This window comes from Balaenoptera musculus, chromosome 7 (genome assembly GCF_009873245.2).
Source record: "Balaenoptera musculus isolate JJ_BM4_2016_0621 chromosome 7, mBalMus1.pri.v3, whole genome shotgun sequence".
NCBI lineage: Eukaryota > Metazoa > Chordata > Mammalia > Artiodactyla > Balaenopteridae > Balaenoptera > Balaenoptera musculus.
The window spans coordinates 59,330,984-59,344,825 of NC_045791.1; the positions used below are offsets into that span (position 1 = coordinate 59,330,984).

At 39.0% G+C, this 13,842-nt stretch overlaps 1 protein-coding gene across 1 annotated transcript in view; it reads right to left on the bottom strand.

Annotated features, from left to right (window-relative positions):
• The window catches only part of TTN (titin), a 287,707-nt gene that overhangs the window by 121,501 nt on the left and 152,364 nt on the right, over positions 1-13,842 (bottom strand). The window contains exons 154-177 of the mRNA XM_036857396.1: positions 13,499-13,582; positions 13,305-13,388; positions 12,683-12,766; positions 12,488-12,571; positions 12,295-12,378; positions 11,673-11,756; positions 11,478-11,561; positions 11,285-11,368; positions 10,468-10,551; positions 10,273-10,356; positions 10,078-10,161; positions 9,187-9,273; positions 5,052-5,135; positions 4,885-4,968; positions 4,668-4,751; positions 4,451-4,534; positions 4,238-4,321; positions 3,536-3,625; positions 2,645-2,734; positions 2,296-2,373; positions 2,023-2,100; positions 1,724-1,807; positions 655-738; positions 335-415 (exon numbers count right to left, since the gene is read on the bottom strand). Of these exons, the coding sequence (XP_036713291.1) occupies positions 335-415; positions 655-738; positions 1,724-1,807; positions 2,023-2,100; positions 2,296-2,373; positions 2,645-2,734; positions 3,536-3,625; positions 4,238-4,321; positions 4,451-4,534; positions 4,668-4,751; positions 4,885-4,968; positions 5,052-5,135; positions 9,187-9,273; positions 10,078-10,161; positions 10,273-10,356; positions 10,468-10,551; positions 11,285-11,368; positions 11,478-11,561; positions 11,673-11,756; positions 12,295-12,378; positions 12,488-12,571; positions 12,683-12,766; positions 13,305-13,388; positions 13,499-13,582 (2,016 nt within the window). The remainder of the gene's footprint in view (positions 1-334; positions 416-654; positions 739-1,723; positions 1,808-2,022; positions 2,101-2,295; positions 2,374-2,644; positions 2,735-3,535; positions 3,626-4,237; positions 4,322-4,450; positions 4,535-4,667; positions 4,752-4,884; positions 4,969-5,051; positions 5,136-9,186; positions 9,274-10,077; positions 10,162-10,272; positions 10,357-10,467; positions 10,552-11,284; positions 11,369-11,477; positions 11,562-11,672; positions 11,757-12,294; positions 12,379-12,487; positions 12,572-12,682; positions 12,767-13,304; positions 13,389-13,498; positions 13,583-13,842) is intronic.

The window sequence follows — 13,842 nt, forward strand, 5'->3', positions numbered from 1 at the left end:
TGACTATCTGATGTATGTTGATGGCAAATGAGATGACTTTTAATATCTGACATGGGGTTATCATTTGAGGATCCAATACAATTATTCCAGTGTTGTCGCAGTAAACTGTATCTTTTGGAATTTATAATTACCATCAAGAATAATCAAAGATTCTACTTCAAAAGAAGTATAATGATTTGAAAAACAAAGCAGTCAAACATGTGCTAGAATGCTTTTATATAAAATTTCAAGAAGGAATGTTACCCTATAAATACTTTTGTATTTCTAACAGGAGTTTTCAAGAGATTAAAAATATTTATATTTATATAATATATATATATATATGTATAAATACCTTCAACAGGGGGAGTCACTTTTCTACCAATGGTTATGGATGCTCTTTCTTCATATATTATTTCCTCAGGAGACTTTGCAACTTAAAAAACACAGTGTTTTATATTTTAGACTGAATTCAGAATAGAATACTGCAACTGCTAAGTTTCAACATATCAACTTAGTTACACATTATAACATATTCTTCAGAAGACTTCAAAAATACCAATAATTTCACTACATAAGACAGACAACAGATAAATACAAATGATCCATCTACAACCAAAGCAAGATAATGAAGACAACTGTCATCTTTCCAAGATTTATAGAGCAGTCATGTACCTTGGACAGGTGGAGCTTCTGGTTCTTCAGGGGTAGGAACTGACACTTCCTCTTCTGTGATGACTTCCTTGGGAACTTCAGGCACTTTAAAGATATTGATTTTGTTTACTATTAAGAATTTAGAAGGTGTACAAGATACTGCAAAGAGCAGGCAAAGAATACATGGGAAAGTACTTCATCTTATAAGACTCTCTGGGGAAAATGGCTTTGGAGGCAAGGCACCCTCTTTTATAAATGAGTCTTTGCAGCCTTCTTCATTTATTTCTCTTCCTCTGCGTACCCTTAAGTGTGGATGTTCTCCACTGGTCTACTTTGATGCTTTTAAAAATTGGCTCTACATTCTTTGAGCAATCACTCCTGCACTCTCAACTCTTATTTCCATGGTGATAACTTCTAGATCTACATCTCCAGCCCTGATCTCCTTCTTAAGTTCCAGATGCACGTTCCCAACTTCCATACTTGAAAAGTGAAAAATATATTTACTATCTTCTTTCTAATATTAATTTATTTTGGGGACCCAATGAACCATCCTCATGGCTTAGCTTCAACCCTTACAATCATCTTGGGCTCCTCTATTTCCCTAATTGCTTTGAGAAGAGACACCAACTCAATCTCCACCTCTCTTAAATCCAACCTCCTTTTCCATTTCTGTCACCACTGATCTTGTCCAATTTTTGAAGACCTTAAGTAACTGCAATGGCTCTTTTCTATTATCATCCTTTTCTAAGAGTTTGAACTGCTGCCAGTTATCTGAAGCCCAACTCCTATTAATTTATACACCACTGAAGCTTCCTATTGCCCACAGACTAAAGTACATGCCTTATACTGGCATTCAAAGAACTCTAAAATATGACTGTCATCTTTATATCCAGCCTTATCTCTCAGGATAGGCTGGATTTCTCCTACTTGTCTGTCTCATTTTCTCTCTGTCTTCATTATTTCCCCCTTTTTTCTGTAAAATTTGTTCTTGCATATACTTATACTTCAGTATTTTTTGCTCTAAGAACTACGATTAAGATGTGCAGACAGCATTCAGAGAAATACATATTTTTTTCTTCATAGTAGGTACCTTTTTCTTGCCAGACTTCTGGTTTTTTGGTAACAGGCACAGGTTCCTTCTTTACTGGAACAAGTTTCTTGGGCAGCTCAGACACTTTGAAAATATTAGTTTTATTTTTAAAAGAGTATTTAAAGACATTGAAAAAAATGTTAAGAATAAAGAAACTATAATTAACAGAGCAGCATTAAAATTAATGAAAGCAAAATGAGGACATTTTTGTCCCTAACAATGAAGACAACTTATTGGATTCCACTTTAAGATATCAGAGTACTTTAAAAAAATTATGATGTCAATGATTATGTGAATACCTTTAATTTCTGGTGTTTCTGGCTTCTTAACTGTTGGGACTTTCTTCACTGGGACAACTTTCTTTGCCATCTCAGGTACTTTAAAGATATTAGTAGTGTTTAATAATATAAAATTGCAAGATGCAATATGTACACATAAATTTGACAAGTCTGTTCAGCACTGTAACATACAGATGACAGTTCAACACATAATACAGCCCAATACAAAATAAGGAAAGAATGTCAAGTTTTAGGCAGCACACAAAAATGAAGTGAATATTTTACTGTAAGTACCTTCAGGTGGTGGAGGTTCTGCTTTTTTGATGACAGGAACTTTCTTCTCTGGAACAATCTTCTTGGGCTCTTCAGGCACTTGAAAGATAGGAATTTCTTTTAGAGTCAGATGATTACAATGAATAGTTTAATGCTATGAATAAATAAAAAAGATCACACATTTCTTTGCTATGCACATTGTTAAACTCTGTAGGACAAAAGTTTTATGTGTGTAATTGACTTTTGTTCTTGCCAATGAGATCAAATGTTAAGGAAGGAGATAGAAGACAGATTTTACCTTAAATAAGATACATAATAGACATAAAAATCAAATGATGTATTTTCCCATTCAGTGAATCCTGTCTTGTACCTGCCGGAGGTGGGGCTTCTGGTTCCTCCTCTTCTGCAACAGGAACTGGCTCTTCCTCTTCAGGAGCAATTTCCACAGGTTCTTCATATCCTTTAAAGATATAGTTAATTTTAGTTGAATGTGTGGAACAATATTCTAAAATGCATAAAATGCAACACACAATAAATAGTCATCTTGATTTCTTCCCTTGTTTCTATTAATGTTGTTTCTTGTTTTTGTTAAGATGAAATCCATCTTTTTTGACTGATTTCTGTTTCTATTGATTTGAATGCTTGAAAAGCCCTTTTGGTGTTTAATGTTATTTATAGTCATTAGTTTTCCTGTCCTACTTTGTGTGCGTTGGAGAAGCTTTGTTGAAACAGCTTATAATGGCCAGTGTAGATACTGCTGACTGATGACCCCAAATAGATTTGAGATTGGAGCTAATTAGAATAGTGAAGGGCTTCCCTGGTGGCGCAGTGGTTGAGAATCTGCCTGCGAATGCAAGGGACACGGGTTCGAGCCCTGATCTGGGAAGATCCCACATGCCGCGGAGCAACTAAGCCCGTGTGCCACAACTACTGAGCCTGCGCGTCTGGAGCCTGTGCTCCGCAACAAGAGAGGCCACGATAGTGAGAGGCCTGTGCACCGCGATGAAGAGTGGACCCCGCTCGCCGCAACTAGAGAAAGCCCTCGCACAGAAACGAAGACCCAACACAGCCGAAAAAAAAATAAAAATGAATAAAAATAAATAAAAATAAAGGAATTCCTAAAAAAAAAAAAAAAAAAAGAATAGTGAAGTAAGACAAATAATTAAAGGACAGAAAATGACCAAGAGATACTGAATTAGAAAAGAGGAACAAGGCTTAAATTAAAAACAGTCATAAGTGGTAAGCTCATAAATGGCATTACCTGTACCTTCTGGAGGAGGGGACTCTACTTTCTCAGGAACAGGGACGACTGGTTTCTCTTCTAAGACAGGTTTCTTTGGTACCTCTGGCACTTAAAAGATATGAGTTGGTTTTACTTCTGGGTAGTTGAGAAGTACATGAAATTTATACCACATCTAGTTCACATCTAGTTCAAATAACCCAGGGAGAGATCCAAGAACAAAATTCACGATTAGGCCAGTGATCTGTTCTTGGATCCACATAGTGGGAAGACAATGTAGCCTATTAAGATTAACAAAACCATGTTAGTAAACTCTTCTAATATTTATAATAGATGTACCAGTTTTTTTTTAGTGATGCTATTTAAAAACATTTAAAACCCTAAACATCCAGTATAGTAGGTTTGTAGTTGTTAATATAAGATGTTTGACAAACAAAAGGGTTTCCTATAGTAAGTGACTTTTGAGACCAAGAGTGAGTGATTTTCTACAGAATCTCATTAGTAACATGTACCTTTAGCTGGTGGGACTTTGGGCTTTTTGGGAACAGCTACTTTCTTTTCTGGAAGGACTTCTTTGGGAACTTCAGGCACTTAAAAGATATTAGTATTTTAACATTATGAAGAATCACTTGTAAATGCTCATCACATTTACACAGAGCAAAACACTTTTCAAGAGATAAAGGCTGTATCCACCTCCATTAAACAGTGGACAGTTACGAGTACCTTTAGCAGGTGGGACTTCTGGTTTTTTGGGAACCACTGGAGGCACTTTCTTTTCAGGAACAACTTCCTTGGGCACCTCGGGCACTTTAAAAGATATTAGTCGATTTTAGCTCATAGTTTCAATGACATATGGAAATCATTAAGCTGAGCAGCAGAACATAGCTTTTTAACGACAGACATTTTTCTGTAGGAAGCAGTGGCAGTGGGAAATACCTTTCACTGGTGGTGGTTCCGGTTTCTTGGCAATGACGGCAGGTGGTTTCTTTTCTGGGACAGGTTTCTTAGGTGGCACGGTCACTAAAGATATTAGAATTTATGTTTTAGAATCAGTGAAGAAGAGTGAGAAACAAGAGAAAAGCCCATAATGCCCAGAATCTTTGCGACAAGAAGAGCTAAGTTTGGCAAAGGCAACCTAGCAGCTGGCCAGTACCTTCTGGAGAAGGAGCAGCCTCTGGCTCTCCCACGACTTCAGCTGGAGGCTCTTCTGGGGCACTTTCCTCAGGCTCCTCGTGCACTTTAAAGACACAAGCTCATTTTAACGCTAGAATTGACTAAAGTATATGAAGTATTTTGCAAAAAGATTTTTACAGCACTAAGAAGAGAGTTTTTCTTTTTAAAAATACTTGTTTGGAGAGTTTCATGATTACCTGCTGGGGGAGGACTTTCCGGTTTGGGAGGAATAGCTTCAGGCACCTTCTTTACTGGGACAGCTGCCTTTGGCACCTTGGGTACTTTAAAGAGATTAGTATTTTCATGATTAGACAGAGTAAAGACAAACAGACAGTGTCAAACATAGCAACGTGGAGGTGGCTACCTTTGGCTGGTGGCACTTCTGGCTTTTTAGGAGGCATCACAGGAACTTTCTTCTCAGGGACAACTTCCTTGGGAGCCTCAGGCACTTAAGAGATATTAGTAAAATTACATTTAGGAGTTATGAGACCATGAGAGCAAAATGTTTTCGAGAGCAGACGAGTTTTATCTTCTTAAATCCAAGGTGAGTGACAGCTACCTGTAACAGGTGGGACTTCTGGCTTTTTAGGAGGCATCACAGGAACTTTCTTCTCAGGGACAACTTCCTTGGGAGCCTCAGGCACTTAAAAGATATTAATAAAATTACATTTGAAGTTATGAGACCACTGGATCAAAATGGTTTTGAGAACAGAAGAGTTTTATCTTCTTAAATCTAAGGTGAGTGACAGCTACCTGTAACAGGTGGGACTTCTGGCTTTTTAGGAGGCATCACAGGTACTTTCTTCTCAGGGACAACTTCCTTGGGAGCCTCAGGCACTTAAAAGATATTAATAAAATTACATTTGAAGTTATGAGACCACTGGATCAAAATGTTTTTGAGAACAGAAGAGTTTTATCTTCTTAAATCTAAGGTGAGTGACAGCTACCTGTAACAGGTGGGACTTCTGGCTTTTTAGGAGGCATCACAGGCACCTTCTTTTCAGGGACAACTTTCTGGGGAGCCTCAGGCACTTAAAAGATATTAGTAAAATTACATTTAGAAGTTATGAGATCACTGGAACAAATTATTTTCAAGAGCAGAAGAGCTATGCCTTTTTAGGCCTAAGGTTTGTGACAAATACCTGTAACAGGTGGGACTTCTGGCTTTTTAGGAGGTTCCGCTGGTGCTTTCTTTTCAGGGACAACTTCTTTGGGAACCTCAGGCACTTAAAAGATATTAGTAAATTATACTTAGGAGTTATGAGATCACTGGAACAAATATTTTCCAGAGAAGAAGAGTTATGTCTTTTTAAGCCTAAGATCAGTGACAAATACCTTTAGCAGGTGCGACTTCTGGCTTTTTAGGAGGCATCACAGGCACCTTCTTTTCAGGGACGACTTCCTTGGGAGCCTCGGGCACTTAAGAGATATTAGTAAAATTACATTTAGTAGTTATGAGATCACTGGAACAAATATTTTCAAGAGCAGAAGAACTATGCCTTTCTAAGTCTAAGGTTCATGACAAATACCTGTAACAGGTGGGACTTCTGGCTTTTTAGGAGGCATCACAGGAACTTTCTTCTCAGGGACAACTTCCTTGGGAGCCTCAGGCACTTAAAAGATATTAATAAAATTACAATTGAAGTTATGAGACCACTAGATCAAAATGTTTTCGAGAGCAGAAGAGTTTTATCTTCTTAAATCCAAGGTGAGTGACAGCTACCTGTAACAGTTAGGACTTCTAGCTTTTTAGGAGGCATCACAGGCACCTTCTTTTCAGGGACAACTTCCTTGGGAGCCTCGGGCACTTAAAAGATATTAGTAAAATTACATTTAGTAGTTATGAGACCACGAGAGCAAAATGTTTTCAAGAGCAGAAGAGTTTTATCTTCTTAAATCCAAGGTGAGTGACAGCTACCTGTAACAGGTGGGACTTCTGGCTTTTTAGGAGGCATCACAGGCACCTTCTTTTCAGGGACAACTTCCTTGGGAGCCTCGGGCACTTAAAAGATATTAGTAAAATTACATTTAGTAGTTATGAGACCACGAGAGCAAAATGTTTTCGAGAGCTGAAGAGTTTTATCTTCTTAAATCCAAGGTGAGTGACAGCTACCTGTAACAGGTGGGACTTCTGGCTTTTTAGGAGGCATCACAGGCACCTTCTTTTCAGGGACAACTTCCTTGGGAGCCTCGGGCACTTAAAAGATATTAGTAAAATTACATTTAGTAGTTATGAGACCACGAGAGCAAAATGTTTTTGAGAGCAGAAGAGTTTTATCTTCTTAAATCCAAGGTGAGTGACAGCTACCTGTAACAGGTGGGACTTCTGGCTTTTTAGGAGGCATCACAGGCACCTTCTTTTCAGGGACAACTTCCATGGGAGCCTCGGGCACTTAAAAGATATTAGTAAAATTACATTTGAAGTTATGAGACCACGAGAGCAAAATGTTTTCGAGAGCTGAAGAGTTTTATCTTCTTAAATCCAAGGTGAGTGACAGCTACCTGTAACAGGTGGGACTTCTGGCTTTTTAGGAGGCATCACAGGCACCTTCTTTTCAGGGACAACTTCCTTGGGAGCCTCAGGCACTTAAAAGATATTAGTAAAATTACATTTAGTAGTTATGAGACCACGAGAGCAAAATGTTTTCGAGAGCTGAAGAGTTTTATCTTCTTAAATCCAAGGTGAGTGACAGCTACCTGTAACAGGTGGGACTTCTGGCTTTTTAGGAGGCATCACAGGCACCTTCTTTTCAGGGACAACTTCCTTGGGAGCCTCGGGCACTTAAAAGATATTAGTAAAATTACATTTAGTAGTTATGAGACCAATGGAACAAACATTTTCAAGAGCAAAAGAGTTATGTCTTTTTAAGCCTAAGGTTCATGACAAATACCTGTAACAGGTGGGAATTTTGGCTTTTTAGGAGGCATCACAGGTACTTTCTTTTCAGGGACAACTTCTTTTGGAGCCTCAGGTACTTAAAAGATATTAGTAAATTCACATTTAGTAGCTATGTGACCACTCGAACAAAATATTTTCAAGAGAAGAGTTTTATCTTCTTAAATCTAAGGTGAATGACAGGTACCTGTAATAGGTGGGGCTTCTGGCTTTTTAGGAGGTGCCGCTGGTGCTTTCTTTTCAGGGACAATTTCTTGAGGAACTTCAGGCACTTAAAAGATATTAGTAGATTTATGCTTAGCTTAAAGAGGTCAATGGACTAAAAGTATTTCCAAGAGCAGAGGAGTCATTTCTTCTATAGAATAAAGACTGGGGTGAAAAATACCTGAAACTGGTGGGACTTCCGGTTTTTTGGGCGGTGCCTTAGGAACTTTCTTTTCTGGGACAACTTCTTGAGGAACTTCAGGCACTTGAAAGATATTAGTAGTTTTACGGTTAGGTTAATTAGCAATGGACTAATATCATTCTCAAAAACTCAAGAGACATTTCTTCTGCAGAATGATGTCTGGGCCAACATGTACCTGTGACAGGTGGGGCTTCCGGTTTTCTGGGCCATGCCTTGGGAACTTTCTTTTCTGGGACTACTTCTTGGGGGACGTCAGGCACTTGAAAGATATTAGTAATTTTACACTTCAGTTAACAAAGGGCAATAGATGGAAACTGTTTTCAATAGCAGAAGAGATAGTTCTTTTGCAGAATGAGGTCAGAGCCAACATGTACCTGTGACAGGTGGGGCTTCCGGTTTTTTGGGCGGTGCCTTAGGAACTTTCTTTTCTGGGACAACTTCTTGAGGAACTTCAGGCACTTGAAAGATATTAGTAGTTTTACGGTTAGGTTAATGAGCAATGGACTAAAATCATTCTCAAAAACTCAAAAGACATTTCTTCCGCAGAGTGATGTCTGGGCCAACATGTACCTGTGACAGGTGGGGCTTCTGGTTTTTTGGGCCGTGCCTTGGGAACTTTCTTTTCTGGAACAACTTCTTGGGGAACTTCAGGCACTTGAAAGATATTAGTAGTTTTACGGTTAGGTTAATGAGCAATGGACTAAAATCACTCTCAAAAACTGAAGAGACATTTCTTCTGCAGAATGATGTCTGGGCCAACATGTACCTGTGACAGGTGGGGCTTCCGGTTCTTTGGGTGGTGCCTTGGGAACTTTCTTTTCTGGGACAACTTCTTGAGCAGCTTTAGGTACTTGAAAGATATCAGTATTTTTAGAATTTGGGAACAGTGAAGGCATATGTTACAATAATCATGAAGAGGACAAGACAATATATATTCTTAACACAGCAGTGGGAATAAATACCTTTAGCAGGTGGGACTTCTGGTTTTTTGGGTACAGCCACTTTCTTTTCAGGTACAACTTCTTTAGGAACTTCAGCAACTTTGAAGATATTAGTATCTATTAGTTGAAACTATAAAATGGGAATATCGACAACACATTTTCCCAAGCAAGTATCATTTATGAAACTGGCGGACACTTCTAAACACTTTTTCCCAGCCCCCAAAACAGGAGACCAACAACATGGAAGGATAAATACCTTTAGCAGGTAGAGCTTCTGGCTCTTTAGGGGGAGCCACAGGCACTTTCTTTTCAGGGATGGCTTCCTTTGGCGGCACCTCAGGCACTTAAAAAATATTGGTAATTTGTGTTTAGAAAAGGTGGAAATAATGAATGACTATATCATGCAATCATACACCAAGATATATTTGACTACTGACAACTCTTCTTTCTTTAGAATTATATCACCTTTGTGTACTGGGATTTATACATATAATTTTTTTCTAGCTAAAATAGCAGTTATTTTTCTCCCTGGTATGTACAGCATTGTCATTACCTGCTGGGGGAGGACTTTCCGGTTTGGGAGGAATAGCTTCAGGCACCTTCTTTTCTGGGACAGCTGCCTTCGGCACCTCGGGTACTTTAAAGAGATTAGTATTTTCATGATTAGACAGAGTAAAGACAAACAGACAGTGTCAAACATAGCAACGTGGAGGTGGCTACCTTTGGCTGGTGGCACTTCTGGCTTTTTAGGAGGCATCACAGGAACTTTCTTCTCAGGGACAACTTCCTTGGGAGCCTCAGGCACTTAAGAGATATTAGTAAATTTACATTTGAGTCATGAGGATCAACACAGACAAGAATCACATTTACACAGCAAAAGCACTTTCAAGGCTAGCAAGGCGGTTCTTTCCATAGCCCTCTCTATTCCCTCCTGAGGGGCTGTTAGGATGTACCTTTGACAGATAAAACTTCAGGCTTTTGGGGAGGCTGCACTTTCTTTTCCCAGACAACTTCTTGGGGCACCTCAGGCACTTTAAAGATATTAATAGTTTTACGTTTAGGAGTTACAAGAATCAATACAAACAGGAAATACATTTATACAGGAAAAGACATTTTCCCAAACGTCTAAGCTTCCAGCAACATATACCTTCATCAGGAAGGGCTTCAGTCTTTTTGCGACGAACCACATATGTTTTCTTTTCAGGGAAAATTTCTTGGGGAGCTTCAGGCACTTAAGAGATATTAGTAAAATTACATTTAGGAGTTATGAGACCATGAGAGCAAAATGTTTTCGAGAGCAGAAGAGTTTTATCTTCTTAAATCCAAGGTGAGTGACAGCTACCTGTAACAGGTGGGACTTCTGGCTTTTTAGGAGGCATCACAGGCACCTTCTTTTCAGGGACAACTTCCTTGGGAGCCTCGGGCACTTAAAAGATATTAGTAAAATTACATTTAGAAGTTATGAGATCACTGGAACAAATTATTTTCAAGAGCAGAAGAGCTATGCCTTTTTAGGCCTAAGGTTTGTGACAAATACCTGTAACAGGTGGGACTTCTGGCTTTTTAGGAGGTGCCACTGGTGCTTTCTTTTCAGGGGCAAATTCCTTGGGAGCCTCAGGCACTTAAGAGATATTAGTAAATTTACATTTGTGAGTTATGTGACCACTAGAACAAAATATTTTCAAGAGCAGATGAGTTATATCTTCTTAAACCTCAGATTGAGGACAAATACCTGTAACTGGTGGAACTTCTTGCTTTTTAGGAGTGGCCATAGGCACTTTCTTTTCAGGGAAAACCTCTTTGGGAGTCTCAGGAACTTTGAAGATATTAGTAAATTTACATTTGAGTCATGAGGATCAACACAGACAAGAATCACATTTACACAGCAAAAGCACTTTCAAGGCTAGCAAGGGGGTTCTTTCCATAGCCCTCTCTATTCCCTCCTGAGGGGTTGTTAGGATGTACCTTTGACAGATAAAACTTCAGGCTTTTGGGGAGGCTGCACTTTCTTTTCCCAGACAACTTCTTCGGGCACCTCAGGCACTTTAAAGATATTAATATTTTTACGTTTAGGAGTTACAAGAATCAATACAAACAGGAAATACATTTATACAGGAAAAGACATTTTCCCAAACTTCTAAGCTTCCAGCAACATATACCTTCATCAGGAAGGGCTTCAGTCTTTATGCGACGAACCACATATGTTTTCTTTTCAGGGAAAATTTCTTGGGGAGCTTCAGGCACTTAAGAGATATTAATAAAATTACATTTAGGAGTTATGAGACCACGAGAGCAAAATGTTTTCGAGAGCAGAAGAGTTTTATCTTCTTAAATCCAAGGTGAGTGACAGCTACCTGTAACAGGTGGGACTTCTGGCTTTTTAGGAGGCATCACAGGCACCTTCTTTTCAGGGACAACTTCCTTGGGAGCCTCGGGCACTTAAAAGATATTAGAAAATTACATTTAGAAGTTATGAGATCACTGGAACAAATTATTTTCAAGAGCAGAAGAGCTATGCCTTTTAGGCCTAAGGTTTGTGACAAATACCTGTAACAGGTGGGACTTCTGGCTTTTTAGGAGGTGCCACTGGTGCTTTCTTTTCAGGGGCAAATTCCTTGGGAGCCTCAGGCACTTAAGAGATATTAGTAAATTTACATTTGTGAGTTATGTGACCACTAGAACAAAATATTTTCAAGAGCAGATGAGTTATATCTTCTTAAACCTCAGATCGAGGACAAATACCTGTAACTGGTGGAACTTCTTGCTTTTTAGGAGTGGCCATAGGCACTTTCTTTTCAGGGAAAACCTCTTTGGGAGCCTCAGGCACTTTGAAGATATTAGTAAATATACATTTGAGTCATGAGGATCAACACAGACAAGAATCACATTTACACAGCAAAAGCACTTTCAAGGCTAGCAAGGCGGTTCTTTCCATAGCCCTCTCTATTCCCTCCTGAGGGGCTGTTAGGATGTACCTTTGACAGATAAAACTTCAGGCTTTTGGGGAGGCTGCACTTTCTTTTCCCAGACAACTTCTTCGGGCACCTCAGGCACTTTAAAGATATTAATAGTTTTACGTTTAGGAGTTACAAGAATCAATACAAACAGGAAATACATTTATACAGGAAAAGACATTTTCCCAAACGTCTAAGCTTCCAGCAATATATACCTTCATCAGGAAGGGCTTCAGTCTTTATGTGACGAACCACATATGTTTTCTTTTCAGGGAAAATTTCTTGGGGAGCTTCAGGCACTTAAGAGATATTAGTAAAATTACATTTAGGAGTTATGAGACCACGAGAGCAAAATGTTTTCTAGAGCAGAAGAGTTTTATCTTCTTAAATCCAAGGTGAGTGACAGCTACCTGTAACAGGTGGGACTTCTGGCTTTTTAGGAGGCATCACAGGCACCTTCTTTTCAGGGACAACTTCCTTGGGAGCCTCGGGCACTTAAAAGATATTAGAAAATTACATTTAGAAGTTATGAGATCACTGGAACAAATTATTTTCAAGAGCAGAAGAGGTATGCCTTTTAGGCCTAAGGTTTGTGACAAATACCTGTAACAGGTGGGACTTCTGGCTTTTTAGGAGGTGCCACTGGTGCTTTCTTTTCAGGGGCAAATTCCTTGGGAGCCTCAGGCACTTAAGAGATATTAGTAAATTTACATTTGTGAGTTATGTGACCACTAGAACAAAATATTTTCAAGAGCAGATGAGTTATATCTTCTTAAACCTCAGATCGAGGACAAATACCTGTAACTGGTGGAACTTCTTGCTTTTTAGGAGTGGCCATAGGCACTTTCTTTTCAGGGAAAACCTCTTTGGGAGCCTCAGGCACTTTGAAGATATTAGTAAATTTACATTTGAGCCATGAGGATCAACACAGACAAGAATCACATTTACACAGCAAAAGCACTTTCAAGGCTAGCAAGGGGGTTCTTTCCATAGCCCTCTCTATTCCCTCCTGAGGGGTTGTTAGGATATACCTTTGACAGATAAAACTTCAGGCTTTTGGGGAGGCTGCACTTTCTTTTCCCAGACAACTTCTTGGGGCACCTCAGGCACTTTAAAGATATTAATAGTTTTACGTTTAGGAGTTACAAGAATCAATACAAACAGGAAATACATTTATACAGGAAAAGACATTTTCCCAAACTTCTAAGCTTCCAGCAACATATACCTTCATCAGGAAGGGCTTCAGTCTTTATGCGACGAACCATATATGTTTTCTTTTCAGGGAAAATTTCTTGGGGAGCTTCAGGCACTTAAGAGATATTAGTAAAATTACATTTAGGAGTTATGAGACCACGAGAGCAAAATGTTTTCGAGAGCAGAAGAGTTTTATCTTCTTAAATCCAAGGTGAGTGACAGCTACCTGTAACAGGTGGGACTTCTGGCTTTTTAGGAGGCATCACAGGCACCTTCTTTTCAGGGACAACTTCCTTGGGAGCCTCGGGCACTTAAAAGATATTAGTAAAATTACATTTGAAGTTATGAGATCACTGGAACAAATTATTTTCAAGAGCAGAAGAGCTATGCCTTTTTAGGCCTAAGGTTTGTGACAAATACCTGTAACAGGTGGGACTTCTGGCTTTTTAGGAGGTGCCACTGGTGCTTTCTTTTCAGGGGCAAATTCCTTGGGAGCCTCAGGCACTTAAGAGATATTAGTAAATTTACATTTGTGAGTTATGTGACCACTAGAACAAAATATTTTCAAGAGCAGATGAGTTATATCTTCTTAAACCTCAGATCGAGGACAAATACCTGTAACTGGTGGAACTTCTTGCTTTTTAGGAGTTGCCATAGGCATTTTCTTTTCAGGGAAAACCTCTTTGGGAGCCTCAGGCACTTTGAAGATATTAGTAAATATACATTTGAGTCATGAGGATCAACACAGGCAAGAATCACATTTA